This window comes from Gallinula chloropus (genome assembly GCF_964237585.1).
Source record: "Gallinula chloropus genome assembly, chromosome: 7".
NCBI classification, from domain to species: domain Eukaryota; kingdom Metazoa; phylum Chordata; class Aves; order Gruiformes; family Rallidae; genus Gallinula; species Gallinula chloropus.
In genome coordinates, this window is record NC_140092.1 from 29,821,179 (window position 1) to 29,836,731 (window position 15,553).

General features: G+C 50.8%; 1 protein-coding gene across 1 annotated transcript in view; it reads right to left on the reverse strand.

Annotated features, from left to right (window-relative positions):
- ENPP6 (ectonucleotide pyrophosphatase/phosphodiesterase 6) overlaps positions 1–14,105 on the reverse strand; it is a gene marked incomplete at its 5' end in the record, with an annotated part of 31,893 nt that extends 17,788 nt beyond the window's left edge. The window contains 2 exons of the mRNA XM_084266806.1: positions 2,182–2,361; positions 13,850–14,105. Of these exons, the coding sequence (XP_084122932.1) occupies positions 2,182–2,361; positions 13,850–14,105 (436 nt within the window). The remainder of the gene's footprint in view (positions 1–2,181; positions 2,362–13,849) is intronic.
- Positions 14,106–15,553: the final 1,448 nt, after the last annotated feature.

Here is a 15,553-nt window from a genome sequence, read left to right on the forward strand (position 1 = left end):
AGGGCTTCTCCATCTGATGGAAGTGGCAGTGCCTCAGGCAGGCAATCTGGGCGACCAGGCTGCGCCTCTCACCCCAGGTGGGGTATCAGGTCTACTGTTTTACTTCACCAACTGCCAGAAGAGGCGTGACTTTTTCCCCAGGAATGCCTTGAAGAGCAGAAACTGCCTAATATATGACAGAAGAAAGCAGGAAAATGACCTTACACACCAAGCGCTTTATGTTTTGGCACAAGCGGCGGGTGGGACCCCTGGCGCGGTGGCATTTCAGCTCCTGGAGGCAGATGACTTCTACTCACAAGTTGTCTTTGCTGTGTTTGTATGGGGCTCAGAGGTAAGCTGTGATGGATGCATGTTCCCACCTGCTCCATGTCCCTGTGTGCTGGGTTCTGAGTTTTCTTCCACGAAGCATTGATTACGTGTGAGAGGGGAACAAGGGGAAGAGCACGAAGAGGCAGATTTGGGGCTCAGACTTTGCAAAGCTTGGAACTGGCTCTGGGGAGGAAATGGCCGTGGTAGAAGTTAACCCAGGGAATCAGCTTGTTGGCATCAGTGACATGTTTCTGCTACATTGGATCTGTCTTGTTTGTCTTCACCAGGGTCTAGAGAGAAACTCCCATCCTCCAGAACAGAGTGTGATTAATTTGGCTGTACACTGTTCCTAGTAACAGTTTCCCAAACTTTTCCTGCTTGGATCTTGATCAGATTTGCAAGATTCATTACTAAGCAGCAGTATATCCTCAGACTGGAAAGTTAATCACTAGTAGCCGATCACAGTGCAAACTCCTGTGGGACCTTCACCCACCATGGTTATTAAACCCTTCTTTCTTTCTTTCATTTTGTTTGGCACCTCTCCACAGTCCAATGACTTTTGAAGAATTTCAGCTTTAAAATCATAAATCTAGGAGTTAGGGTTGCACCCTTACTATGGAGCGTAAATCCTTGGAAGAACTCCTCCATTCCCCTATGATTTCTACCTCCCACTGTTCACACTGGGGTTAGGTCACTTGGATGATCTCCACTAAGCAGCAGCCTTTTTTTGAAGGCTGATCCAAAAGTGATCCCAGTCCTTTGGACTGCCTTTGTGTCCGTAGGGCGATATTGCCACCCTCAGACCTTTGTATTCCTCAGCACTGTAGAAATGCTCTGGATGGCTTTTTGATGTTTTTCATCCTGTTTTGCCCTTTCTTTGCTTTCATGACAGCTGTTTTTGGGGTTGTTTCTTTCCTCACAGGACCACTTGCCACACTGCATGGGAAAAGCATGACCAGGCATGTGTGCCTTGGGATGGAAGATGAACTGGCCAGGAGCCCGCGGCACGAATCAGCTGCTGCTGCCCTACCCACTGGCACTGGCTGTATTCAATACAGCACTTCTAGCACATGGTCCTCTAACCTGTGGTTACACATGGGACAGTATTTGGATACTGCTTAGGTAGCAGAGGTATAAGGTAAAAAGTTGAGAATTTGGGTATCTTGCAAGGGATTTGGTTGGGGGGGCACAGCTGGAATACCTGTTTCCATGTGGGTCCCTAAGGGTAGGCTCCTAGTTGTCAAGCAAGACTTGTTATTATACATCCCTGGTGATTTTGGTGGTCCAGTGTCCAAAAAAACATGAATGGAAAAGCAAAGTCCTTCCAAATGAATGGCTCAGGCTTAGAGCCATTAGGACCTCAGCTTCATTATGAAGGACAAAACCACTCACTCCAGCTCACCAGAGGATGCTTGGCTTTCAGATGGCGTTTGCTCTCCCCACAGCACAAGTTGATCATCTTCAGCTATTAATTTCCAGGTTAATCAAACAAGCACTGGAGGAAGATGGTTACCATTTAATTTTGATTACTGACATGGTCTACAGCATTGGTCTGTGAACCATTCAGCACAGCAGCAGCTACAAGTGGGCAGGAGCTACAGGTGGAGGAGGGGATGCTCTGCAAAGCAGGAACCCCTCAAGGTAATGTTTGGTGGCACACTACCTCCAGGGACACTTCAGCCTTTTCCTTTCTAACCACGTGCAAGTTGTCATGGCCTATGAGAAGATAACTCACTTCTACAAGCAGTGAGTAAAGCACTCATAATCCTTGCCTGTATTTCAGACCTGTATTAAAGACCAACCCTACAATGCATGTAGTCCTTGGATGTAAAGATGCCCCGTTAAGGTGGTAGCCATTCCTGGCATACTAACCTGGCCAGTAGTACATGGAAACATTCTTCTTTTCTTTCATCATGGTGACCCACAAAGGCTCTGATCCATTCCACCAGAGAGGCAGCAGGCTGTCTTTATTCAAACCAATATCAAAAGATACATTTGCCTTCTGGTCCCACATGTAGTTCCCAATCATCTGATGGACCTCGCAGTGACGACCTGTGGGGTTGGAGAAAAAACAAAACACCACAGTAGAATCAGGTTGGTGTTCTCCAGCAGAGAGGTTCCACCAGCACCACCACCACTACCACTAGATCATCCAACACATCAGCTGAAAAGGCCTGATTTGAACTCAGGGACCTCTTACCTTGCAACCACTTCTCAACTCTGTTACCTAGGTCCTTTAGGTAGCTCTCAATATCCCCCAGTTCAGCCACCTAAAAGTTAGTTGCTGAAGCTTGTCAGCTGCCTGTGTACCCTTCACAGTCAATGGAGAAGAATCAAAGAATCATAGAGTCATAGAATGGTTACAGTTGGAAAAGACCTTCAAGATCATTGAGTCCAACCATCTATCCAGCCCAACTAGGTCCAACACTAGACCATGACACCAAGTACAACATCTACTCTTCTTTTAAAGACCTCCAGGGATGGTGACTCAACCCTTCCTTCAGTAAAGGAATTTTTCCTAATATCCAACCTAAACATTCCCTGACACAATTTAAGACCATTTCCCCTTGTCCTGTCACTGGCTACCAGGGAGAAGAGACCAACCCCCACCTCACTACAACCACCTTTTAGGTAGTTGTAGAGAGTGATGAGGTCTCTCCTCAGTCTTCTTTTCTCTAGACTAAACAATCCCAGCTCCCTCAGTCCCTCCTCATAAGACTTGACTTCCACACCCTTCACCAGCCTTGTAGTCCTCTGGACACACTCAAGCAGCACCTCCAGAACACAACTCATACCAAGACACCTGGGAGGAGTTATCCTCTGGAGGTACAACTTGCCCACTATTAATTGTGGAGAAAGATCACATCATTAGCTGAGCTTCTGAGGACCAACTTTTAGACATCTGAGGCGAGGCCAGAAGACAGAAATCCCACACCCTGTGCCCTGCTCAACATGCCATACACACACACAAACCTCAGCAGCACCAGCCCATGCGGGTGCTACATGTTTGGTGGACGTCTGGCTCCTTCCACACATCCACATCCACCAAGTTTGAGGCTATTTTTACATACCCACCATTTCCCTTCTCCTTTCTCCATAGGGCACATTGTTTTTCTGCCAACAAGCAAAAACAAGGCTAAAATCTTTATATATACTTTTATATATAATACTTTTATTTTCTGTTACTGTTAGATTTACTTTTTAGTATTATTATTCATTAACATGCTTTGTTCTGGGTTGTGAGGGGAGCAGTCATTCTGTCAGATGTTTTCAGCCCTTGTAGTGCATCTCGGGGTCTGTGGGCAACTTTATGTTACAAGATCACAGAGTCACAAGGTGGGAAAAGACCTTTGAGAGCATCGAGTCCAACCTTTCCTGTCCTGTGCTAAACCATATCTCTAAGTACCTCATCTAACTGTCTGCTAAACACATCCAGGGTCTGTGACTCAACCCCCTCCCTGGGCAGCCTGTTCCAGTGCCCGAGAACTCTTTTGGTGAAGAACTTCTTCCTAATCTCTAATCTGACCCTGCCCTGGATCATCTTGAGGCCATTCCCCTTGTCCTATCTCCTGTCACTTGGGTGAAGAGACCAACGCCCACCTCTTTACAACCTCCTGTCAGGTAGTTGTAGGTGGTGATAAGGTCTCCCCTCAGCCTCCTCTTTTCCAGGCTAAAATGTAGTATAGAATAGCCAAGAGATGTCTTCCACTTCTTGTCATAGTCAGAAGAGGAGATACCATGTTTAAGAGTTGGTGAATTAACAAAAACTGGAAAATAAATGTTGCAAATTAAGTCATACTGGGAGTTCAGGCTTTTCCTATCTTAAAAAGCAACATCTAATGCCCATGTGAGACACTGTCATCACTAGCTGGTGAGTCACGCCACTGGGAGGATCAGGATATCAGGCTCTGACTATTGTGAGACTGGGCTTGGTGATCAGAACTGAAACAACCTCTCTATGCTTGTTTTGAAAAGGCATCATTCCGGGCAGAGGACTCTGTACACGCTGCATCCATGTGACTTTGAAATGGATTTTGAACTCTCGTTCCCTACCATGAAGTATTTCAGTTATGCAGAACATCTCCTCCTGCCCAGAGGAGTCCCAGTTTGTGGCACTCACTGTTTACAAACAGGTTTGATACAGGAGAACTGCCAGGTCAGACGGGCAGCAAGCTGTCTTCTTTAGCCTGCCAGGTGCTTTCTTCACTGTAAGTCTACAAGGAGCTAGAAGGAAGCCTCCAGTGCACCAAAAACACAGCCTGCCCACTTTGAGGGCAACCCTGTCTCTTCAGCTTCTCCAAGTCCACGTACTCCTCAGCATGTATCAACCTGCTAAACTGTGGGCAGGCAACTGGTGCCAGCCTGGGAACCCCGCAGGTCAGTGCTGAAGCCCTGAAGTCACCTCCCAAATCACTCTTGGGTCACCTTCACGACCTGAGCTCTTTACACCCACCTGTTGCATATTCTCCAGCCTGAGAAAAGGAGCTTTGGTGATGTCCCCTTTAAGGATCATCAAAACAGCAACAGGGTGTTAGAGCAGCCACCACAGCACGTGGGATTTGTTACTGCTTCCACTACCCCAAGCTGCCTCCGTAATCAAGCGTTATTTGAAGAGCTGCAAAAGTAGAAACGGGGCAAAAAAGCAACTTCAGGGTGCAGATGTCACTCATCAAACTCACTGCTTCTGTCGCAGCAGAAAGCACCCCTTCCTCAGGGCAGGAAAACAAAGAGGGCATAGTTCCCAGGAGTGTGATAACTGCTGGATCCTTCTGGAAGAGTGCCAGCAAAAGCATTTGCAAGTCTGGTGCTACAGCTTGCGTGGACACCACGCTTCTTACAGCACTGGGTTTGCCTGAAGCACATTCCCACGTCTCCAGGCACTTTGGTTCAGCATTCAAATGAATCTATGCAAAACCAAACCCAACAACAAACACACTGCAAGACACGCAGCCACTTGGCCACCCACAACTACAGCAGAGGAGCACTGATAGCTGTGCACCCTGAGACATGGAAACCAGAGCTTGTGCTCCTACAGCATTTGCTGCAGGAACATCCTTTCTTCAGTGGTCTCTCACTGACTGCAGGACCACCAGTACTCACGATGTGCTGGTGGTTTTAAACACACCATCCCTGGATGTGTTTACTAAAAAGGGTAGATGAGGTACTTAGGGGTATGGTTTAGCATAGGATGGGAATGGTTTGACTCGATCTTACAGGTCTTTTCCAACCTTGTGATTCTGTGATGTACCATAGAGGGACCACCTGCATCTACATCTACAAGAGAAAACGTTCTGCTGAGACACTTGATCTGGCTTTTGCAAGGAGGCATGTGGCTGATGTGTGACACTGTACCTGGCACCACAAAACACAGGCAAATTGTCTCAGTGCTAAGCAAATGAGCTTTAATCAGAGAACCCACAGCGTGGGCATTAGCCAGCTCACCAAAGGTACCACCACCTGCACCCCTGTGGCATCCACCTGATGACAAACCAAAGCACCTGCACTCACCTGAACGTGCTCTGTAACATTATACCCGTGCCTTGCTGCAATGGCAAGGCCATTCCCACCATGGTGTCCCTGCTCCCTGGGAAGTCACAAGAGCCAGGAGGGCACGATGCAAGCACAGACTGCCATGGGGCTATATAGACTGGGGAACATCCCTGGTGACCTCCTGGATGACTTACTCATGCTGCCTGCCTGGAGGAGGGGGAGAACAGGACTTTAGAGCCCCCAGCACCATATTTCCACTCTGAAGGGGAAGCCATGGTGACGCTGCCCCCAAGGACTGGGCCCAGCCTGCTGTGAGCCGAGCATCCCGAAAGGTCCAGCTCTGCCCGCTTCAATACATGCCCTGCTGCTCGTCCCCCTCTGAGTCTCATCTGCTCTGCTTTGAAAAGAAACACCACAGGGGGGAGAAAAAAACCCCTGTGTGCTGAACCTTAACGGGCCTGGAGGAGAGCACAGCTCACAAGGAGTCAGAGGGAACGCTGCGTTGGGCAAAGCGGCCCTGCCATCTGCAGGACCCCCGAGCAAAAACAGTACCTGCAAGATGTGCACAGACACTTTACTTTCCCAGAAGAGCTCGCTGGTAAAGCCTTCCCAATTTTTTTATGGCCTCAAATGCCAGACAGATCCAAAGCAGAAACACCTTAGTCAGGTGAGACTTTGCAATCCAAGCAGGATCGCATTAGAAGGCACAGAAGAGTCTCAGCTATACACAGCATTGCTTTTTTCCCCTGAAGGAGATTCATTTAAGAGTGTGAAACTCTTAATTTGATGTTTTCACAACAGGACCAGGGCTAAGGTGCACAAAAATTGCTTCCAAAGCATCCAGGTTAGGCTTTGTAGATGCTCGGGCATGTGGGAAGGCAGGTCTTGCATCCCTGGAGAGCTCCAGGCTGGCAGCAGGACTCCTGGCAGTGGCGGGCTGAGGGACCATGCTGGGACCTCTGAACCTCCCCTCGCTGGGTACAACACCACAACTGCAAGCACTACCAAGGACCTGAACAAAACCATGTGCTGGCTGCACTGTTAGAGAGGGTATGAGCCTTCATCTCTGGGCTAAGGAACACCTTAGTAGGTGAACGTCCACTTGCTGCTGCCAGGAGCTGGTAGGAGGTAGTGTAGCTGTGAGGCTGTAGCTAGTAAGAAGGGAAAAAATCTGTGCTTCAATTTGTAGCATATGACCTTGTGTTAGAGAAAACTTTCTGTTCTCCACTTCAAAAGTGGGGGGGTTGTGGGTTTTGAGGGCTTTTTGACTAGTAGAAAGCAAAGACCGAGGTTTTTTTACAACATTTTGTGTATGTGTGAAAGAGAAAAATCTTGGCACTTGGCATCACAACCTTCCTGCAAGCAGTGAGCAAGCTGAGTGAGGTGAAGAACATAAAAAGTAACCCCTCCTCCAGTTCCCCCTCTCTTCTCCAGCCTGTCCCTGGTAGGATAGTCCCCCTTCCCTTCCAGTTCACAGCGATACCACAGGCTTCTTTGTGCTCTTCCACGTCGCAACACACAATTTCAGAAACGGAAAGGCACCAAGTCCAAGAGAGTGCTGCTTAAAACCCATCTGTACCCCAAACAGAATCTCTTCATCTCTGCTGGTACTGCTGCCAGCCGTGGTGGTGAAGAGGAGTGAAAAGACAAAGCCCCATTCCCTTGTCACTCATCACACTCTTTGTGTCCTTCTGGCTTTTTTCTCAGCTTGGATGGTGATGCTGAGATGGCTTCAGCTCACACGTACCAATAACAAATTTCCCCTCTGGTTTTTAAGCCTCAGACAGTTTGCAGGTATTGTTTATGTAGTTAAAGCCTTCCTTAGCTGCTAACCAGGAATTCTCTGCATGCTTTCCTGGACCAGGCTGGAGTCTGGATACCGTTAACTGGACAGCAGAAAAGAGGCACCCACTAGAGCCATCATCAGATTGGGGCTTCCTCTAGGTACTGAGCAGATGGAGAGTGGAGATGCTGGGCTGTACACTGGGACACCTCTCACAGCAAACAATAAGTGGACTGGTAGATGTGCACATTGGCCAGTCCCCAGAGGGCTGCAGGGGTATGAGCCCAAAGGATTTTGCTGCTAGAAAGTGTGGAATAAACTGGGCATGGTGGGTGTCCAGATTTGCTGTGCCAAGGGGAAAGCAGACTGGCTATCTTGGTAGAGAGCTTGGTAGCTGCAACATCACCCACCAAAGCCCATTAGCAGTGAAGTAACGCCAGCACAGAGGCTGAGGCATGGAGGAAGGACAATAGAAACAGAGGAGATGGGTGGAACCTGCAGCCTGGCAGAGCAGACCTTGACCATCACCCACCCCTGAGGCCTCTGTCATGTTGCACCTCTTCCTCCTGCCATGCAGAGAAGGTGATGGACACACAGGGCTGAGCTGCAATGGCTGGGGAAACACCACACACCACCCCTGTGTATTACAGAAGCCCCAACCAAGTCATTGCTGAATTACTGTAAGCGTGGGACAGCCCTGCAAAGACCACAGGCCTCACCTTGGGGTTCAGGATCCCTGAAACATCCTCGGTTCAACCTCTTCCTCCATTCCACAAGCTTCAGGGGACCTCACAGCCTCTCTGCCACGTATTTAAATTGAGGTCCTGCCCAAAGAGGGACATGGAGGCCCCTCACTGGCTCCTCTCCAAGAAATTCCCCACCCACCCACTTCTGCAAGCAGAAACTCCCTCAGCTTCCCACGGAAGCCAAGAGAAATACAGCTCTTGGACACAGGGCTGCACGGCTGATGGGGAGGCTGGCGTGTCCTTGAAGAGGACCTGCCAGAAAAGACCTCATTTGTTGTTAGGATCTTGGAAAAGAAATCTTCCCTGAGCTTCCAGCTCAGCTGGGATACTGTCCACCCATGTTTATGCTGGCTGGGGCTGAAAAATAAGGGGCCTACTGTGTGCCCTAAATTGTGGGTAGTGGTGTCCGTGGGGGTTGCAGTGCTGGGGTTCCCCAGCAGACCCAAACTCCTTGGTGTGAGCAGTGTGTATAAAGAGACAGGGCACAAAGGGCTCTGAAGCAATAACTTGCACTCGCTGGGGTTACAGGGGAGATCTCAGACTTTCCATCTGGCTTGGCACGAGAGCTGCTGGCAGAGCCAGGCCACAGCAGGGAAAGGGAAAAGCTTAAAGCTCCCACAGCACAAAACCCCAAGGTATCTCGAGATCTTCACACTCCTTCTTTGCAACACAAGCAGCACCTGCTGCATTTCAGTGAAGCCTTTTGGGATACGGGGTTTTGGACGACTCCTTCCCTCCACACCAAGCCCCACAAAGCTCTCCCAAACACTCACGTTGGCAGCAACAACTCCTTTCACCTTAATTCCCTGTTTCATGCTATGCCTTTCCAGTCAACAACTGGGAATACCATAACTGGAGCCCAGAGAGCTCAGGCGCCAGGCAGGATGCAGCCTGGCAGCTCAGAACGTGACCCAGCCACCCAGAAACCAGTCTTTAGACCACTGTGGGAGCCCAAACCAAGCCATGAAGCTGATAGAAGAGACAGCTTTTCAAAGAGTGGGATCATCAGCTGGTATGGCACATCCTTGGGCTACCTTGCATGCCACCCGAATTCTGTAACACACCAACTTCTCCAGTTGTACACCAGCAAGATCCCCTTGCTCCAGCAGTGACCCAGATGATGTTTGGAGCTGTCTGCAAGGAAACAGCACTTGTCTTTCAGCTAACTCAGGATGTCACTTTGCTTTCCTGTTGAGCTGTGAGCACTCACCGTCCCTGGTGGGACACCCCTTGGGGTGACATCTGTGACACCTGGCATCTTTGCAGTAGATGCCATCACTGCTGAGCAAGGGGAGCTGGAGGAGGACATCATGGCCTGGGACAGCACAGTGGGTGCAGCAGGAAGCCAGGGTGGCTGCCAGGGTGCCCTGGGGCAGAGGGCCATGCCACTGTGCCCTTGCTCACAGGGAGACAGAAGCTTCTCCCCAAGCTCTGAATCACTGGGTGACTCTACACAAAGCCAGACCATCAGCATTCGTCCTGTTCCTATGCTCTGGGGCTTCTTTTCCCCCCTCATAATCACTGACAATGTGGAGGAAGGGAAAAGACCTCTAGCCAGGCCCCAGGCTTTGGGCTAAAGCTTTCTGTGCCACCTGGGAAAGCTCCAGCAAATATTGTCTCTTAGGTGAACAGCAGCAAACAGATTTAAGCAGGAAGGGGACCTCCTTAGACCTCTGCTGCCCCGCTACAGTGCTGTGTGACCACAGGCAAGTCATCTCCTTCCCCTCAAAAACCTCTCCAGTCTGTTTACCTAGGCTGGACCCCAGTCACCACACCAGGTCTGTGCTTCCCCAGCTCCCAGGCTCGTAAAGCAGGGTGTCCTTCACATCAGCACACACTCATTAGAGGGTTTTTAGATCCATGGCTCCCCATCATCAGTTAGGGTTGCATGGATTTGGCTATAGCCTGGAAAAGCTCAGTAAACTCACTGTTTCTCATTAATATTAAATTCAGTTAGGCTTGAAAAGATCAGCAGAGTAAAATGTAACAGCTAAAAGATCCTGCAGATAATCAGGTGGGTGTGATACTTCTTGCTGGCTGCTCCTGACAGAATCAAGCTACTTTCTGGCAGGGCTGACTGTTGCAGTTGGGCATCCACACTGAGACACAGTGAGGCACATGTTGTTGTCCTACAGACTTCAGGGGACCGACCTGTCCCAACAGTGATGGTGCCTGAGGCACAGAGTCCACCACCCTCCTCCAAAGCCAATGAAACGAGGGAGAACCTCCCCCATACCAACTCCCCCTCCCTCCACAGCCATGAAGCTTGTGCAGGTGCTGGGTGAAGGATGGTAGGGAGAAAAAAGAGGGCTTGCTCTTGAGAAATACAACCCAGCCATGGTGTTTTCATGCACCCACTGTGCTAAACCTGGCAGCTGTGGTTACTCCTGAATGGGTGTGAGGCCACAAGACCTTGTGAACAAGCAGATACAGAAGGGACAGGAGTGTTTATTTGAAAAAAAAATGGTGGGATATAACAGACAAGTCAGGGGTGGGAGTGTGAAGGTGGGGCCAGAAATTTTGCCAGCTGATTTAGCTGAAGCCCTGCCAATATACTATGAAATCACACTCATAAATGCTAAAACATGGCAGTTTGAGGTTAAAACATGAGTCTGAGGAGCTCATGATGCAGCAGCTCAGGGCAAGACACAAAGAATAGCCTGTCCTTTTAGTCCCCCATCTCCCAGAAGAAACTCTGGCAATGATTCAGTCCCACATGGCCCAGTTGCAACCAGAAGTTGCATCAGTTACCCTCCTCCCCCCTGCCCCAAGCAAAGATACACGAGCAGTGAGATGCAGCAGCCGCTTCCCCAGGCCCGGACAGCGGTGATGAGGAGATGGTAACGTGCCCAGCCCCAGCAGGTCGCTACGGTGCAACGGTCACCAGGGAGTGTAGTGATGGGACAAGGGACAATGGCTTCAAGCTGAAAGAGGGCAGGGTTAGGTTAGATACTAGGAAGAAATTCTTTACTGTGAGGGTGGGGAGGCACTGGAACAGGGTGCCCAGAGAAGCTGTGGAAGCCCCATCCCTGGAAATGTTCATGACCAAGTTGGATGGGGCTTTGGGCAGTCTGGTCTAGTGGAGGGTGTCCTGCCCATGGCAGGGGGTTGGAACTAGATGGTCTTTGAGGTCCCCTCCAACCCAAACGATCCTATGGTTCTGTGGTTTCATGTCACCCTGCCATGCTGCATTCTTTCCAAGCACCATCCCAACCTTCCAACTGAATGCAAAGAGACTGCACACAGCTAACGCTACGTCTGCTGCATGCCCTGTACTCTGAACTCCACCATCACCAAAGAAGTGACATCTTTCTGCAGAGACTGCACCACAGCCTTGGGAGTAAGAACAGTGCAACCCTGGAATTTATTCTGCTGTCACGCCAGGACACAGCCTCCACTGCCACCCTGAGGGCTCAAGTGCAGCCTTGGATCTTCCTTTCAGCACGTTCAGCACCTAAACTTTGCCCTCAGTTGGTTCCTGACCTATTTAAGGCTGCTGTGACTCATGTGTTAAGGAGGCCAATTGTTACTTGTGGTTAAGTTGCACTTGGGTTGAAAGCCGACTTGGTGAAGGACAGGAGACTGGGAAGACGATTTTAATTCAGTCTCATAGACTGTCTCATTGCTTCAAGATGGGGGGTAGGAGCTTAAGTGCTCTACAAACACGAAGTCTAGTAGGGGTGTTTCATAATCCAAAACAACCCCCTGCTTTGCAAATACAGAATAGGAGGGTTTCAAAACTCCTCAAAGGGACGGTTACAGAATTTGCTCCACGGGCAGACACCTCACAGGAGGGGTGACTAAGTGTGGTAAGGAGAGAAAGCAGTTGCTCTCTCATTTTCCACCTCTACTCTGCCCTGGTCAGGCCCCACCTGGAGTGTTGTGTCCAGTTCTGGGTTCCCCAGGACAAAACAGCCAGGGATCTCCTGGAGAGAGTCCAGAGGAGGCTACAAAGGGGATGAAGGGCCTGGAGCATCTCCCCTGCGAGGAAAGGCTGAGTGAGCTGGGGCTGTTCAGCCTGGAGAGAAGAAGCCTGAAAGGGGATCTTACAAATGTTTATAAATCTCTAAAGTGTGGGACACAGGGGGACATGGGCAGCCTCTTCTCAGTGTCTGTGGGGACAGTACAAGGGGAGATGGCCTTAAGTTGGAGCACAGGAAGTTCCACACCAATATGCAGAAGAACTTCTTCCCGGTGAGGGAGCCCTGGGACAGGCTGCCCAGGGGGTGTAGAGTCTCCTTCTCTGGAGACATTCCAGCCCCATCTGGACACCTCCCTGTGTGACCTGTCCTAGGGACCCTGCTTTGGCAGGCTGTTGGACTTGGTTTCTGTAGGTCCCTTCCAACCCCTACAGTTCAGTGATTCTCCCTGTTCTCTTTAACAACTCCATCCCAAGGCATTTTCACATGTGATGTGTGGAGCCAGTTTGCTTACAAACACCTAAAGAACAAGGTCCACAGTGGTGGGACACCTCTGCTTTCAGTGGTGACAGGTGCTCAGCACTCACACGTTGGCACCAAGTCATGAAAAAAACCCCAAACCTGGAGCATCTTTGTACACTCCTGTTCAGAGATGAGCAAGTGAAAGGCATCCTCCTCCCAAAAGAGGAAGGGGTTAAGCAGTTTCAAAACAAGCTGGGCACAAGTGATGTCAGATTTTGATCTTACAATGGCATCTATTTGCTTTCCCAGCAAGCAGTATACGGACTGCTGGGCATTGTATTGTTCCAAGGACAGCAGAAGATAGCACGTATCTTCAGAGAAGACTGATTTTCTCACTCCTCATTAGCTAGAAGGTCTCGTTTGCCAAAAAATAAAATCCAACTGTAAATGCCAGAAAAAACTTCTCTGGGTTTTGTTTGTTTGGATTTTTGGGGGGTTCATTTGGCTTTAATGAAATTTTAATTCCAGGATGCCTTTCTCTGATGCAAGGGGCTCAGCTGTACTCTGTGCACCTTCCCAGCATCACGGCAATCACACGTAGCTCCACTTTGATTAAAAAGAAATCAGCATGATGAAAACTATGACTTCCTGAAAGCCTCTCCTGGGCAGGCAGAAAGAGGGAAAGCGTAGGAGAGCAAAAGCAAAAATCCCTAATGTCTTTCTATTTAGTTATTCCAGATTATTTTACGGATACAGGGATTTAGGGGAACATTCAGCTGTGAAAGCAGAACGTCTGATAATTTTGAAAATAAATCTAAAAATAAATTTAACACTGAACTTGCCAAAACAGACCATCTGGCTGAAAAGAAGTTCTGGTCTCAGCCACCCTCTGTTTCCATGCCTTTATATTGTCTGGAAAGGCTGTTAGCAGGCTCCAGATTGGTTCTCTGTGCATTTCCCACTCGTTTTTATGCTTTATGTGCAGCAGCCTAGCCCAGCACTCCCACCTGGGTACACCAAGCCACAATGCCACAGCGCTTTCCAAACTCCAAGCTAAAAGCACAGCTCCACGCTGGCTTTGCATCGTCTTCCAGAGGCAGCTGGCAGCGCCCAAGGAGCATCGCGGTCCCGAAACTCACCTGTCATCAGCGTGTAGTAATTTGGGTAGGAGAGGCTGGGGAAGTCCGGGGTCATGTAATCCACCTTCACCCCCATGTTCACAATGTCCCGAAAGCCCGGCAGCCCTTCCAGCTCGCTGTCATCGATGTAATCGAAGCGAAAGCCATCGAGCAGGATCACCAGGAGCTTGCGGTGGGCCGAGGGGCCGGCGAGGAGCAGCGGGAGGGAGGCGAAGGCGGCGGCGAGGATGGCGGTGAGGAGGCTGCGGGTCCCCATGGCGGGCAGAGCTGCCGGGGCCGGGCAGGAGCCGGGGGCCGGCGGCAGCTTCGGGCACGGCCGTGCTCCCTCCCGCTTCCACCGCCCGCGTTAAAGCTACAGGGCTGCCCTGTGTGGGAGGTCACAGGCTAATTGCAAGCAGATGATTAACTTCCATCCCGGCGCAGGGAGCGGGGGGGGAGAGGGGAGGGCGCTCGGTGCTTCCCAGCTGCAGGGAAAGGGGGGCGGGATAAAACATTGTTAAAATCTTTGCAGCGCCGGGGAAGACACGTCGAGAAAGTAACCGGTACTTGGAGGGGTGCTCCATAGACCCGCCCCGGGGAGGGAGCGGCTGGTGCCGGCGGGGGGAGCGGGGAGCAGAGCCCGGTGAGGCCGGTGGCTCGGCGCTGGGGCTCCCGGCCCGGGCTGGGCTGCTCCGGCTGCCGCCTGTGTGCCCGGCCGTGGGTTGTGATGGAAACTCGGCGGAGATTAAGGGAAAGCATCTCCCCTGCTCGCAGGATCACACACCGTTAGGGGTTGGCAGGGACCTGGAAAGATCATCCAGTCCAACCCCCTGCCAGAGCAGGATCACCCAGACTAAATCCCACAGGAACACATCCAGGAGGGTTTGAATGTCTCCAGAGAAGGAGACTCCACAGCCTCTCTGGGCAGCCTGTCCCAGGGCTCTGTCACCCTCACAGGGAGAAAGTTCCTCCTTATATTCACATGGAACTTCCTCTGCTCCAGCTGCACCCGCTGCCCCTTGTCCTGTCTCTGGCCATCCCTGAGCAGAGCCTGGCTCCTTCCTCCTGACTCTCACCCTTTACATATTTATAGCCATGAATAAGGTCACCCCTCAGTCTCCTCCAAGCTGATGAGGCCCAGCTCCCTCAGCCTCTCCTCATGAGGAAGGGGTTCCACTCCATCACCTTGGTGTCCCTGCGCTGGGCTCTTCCAAGGAGTTCTGTGTCGTTGTGGCGCTGGACCAGACATTCCAGGTGTGGTCTCAGCAGGGCAGAGTAGAGGAGCAGAAGGACCTCTCTTGCCCTACTAACCACAGCCCTTCTCATACACCCCAGGATGCCATTGGCCTTCTTAGCCATGGGGGCACATTGCTGGCTCATGGTCACCCTGCTGTCCCCCAGCACCCCCAGGTCCCTCTCCCTACGCTGCTCTCCCACAGGCCAGTCCCCAACCTATACTGGTACCTGGGGTTGTTCTTCCCCAGATGCCAGACCCTACACTTGCCCTCGTTAAATCTCATTAAACCTCTCCCTGCCCAGCTCTCCAGCCTGTCTGAGTCTTGCTGAATGGCAGCACAGCCCTCTGGGGTGTCAGCCACCCCTCCCAGGTTTGTGTCATCAGCAAACTTGCTGACTGTGCACTCTATTCCCTCAGCCAGGTCATCAGTGAATATATTCAGGAGGTGGGCTATGGGTGCAGCTGTACCCTCTGACCAGGCCACCACA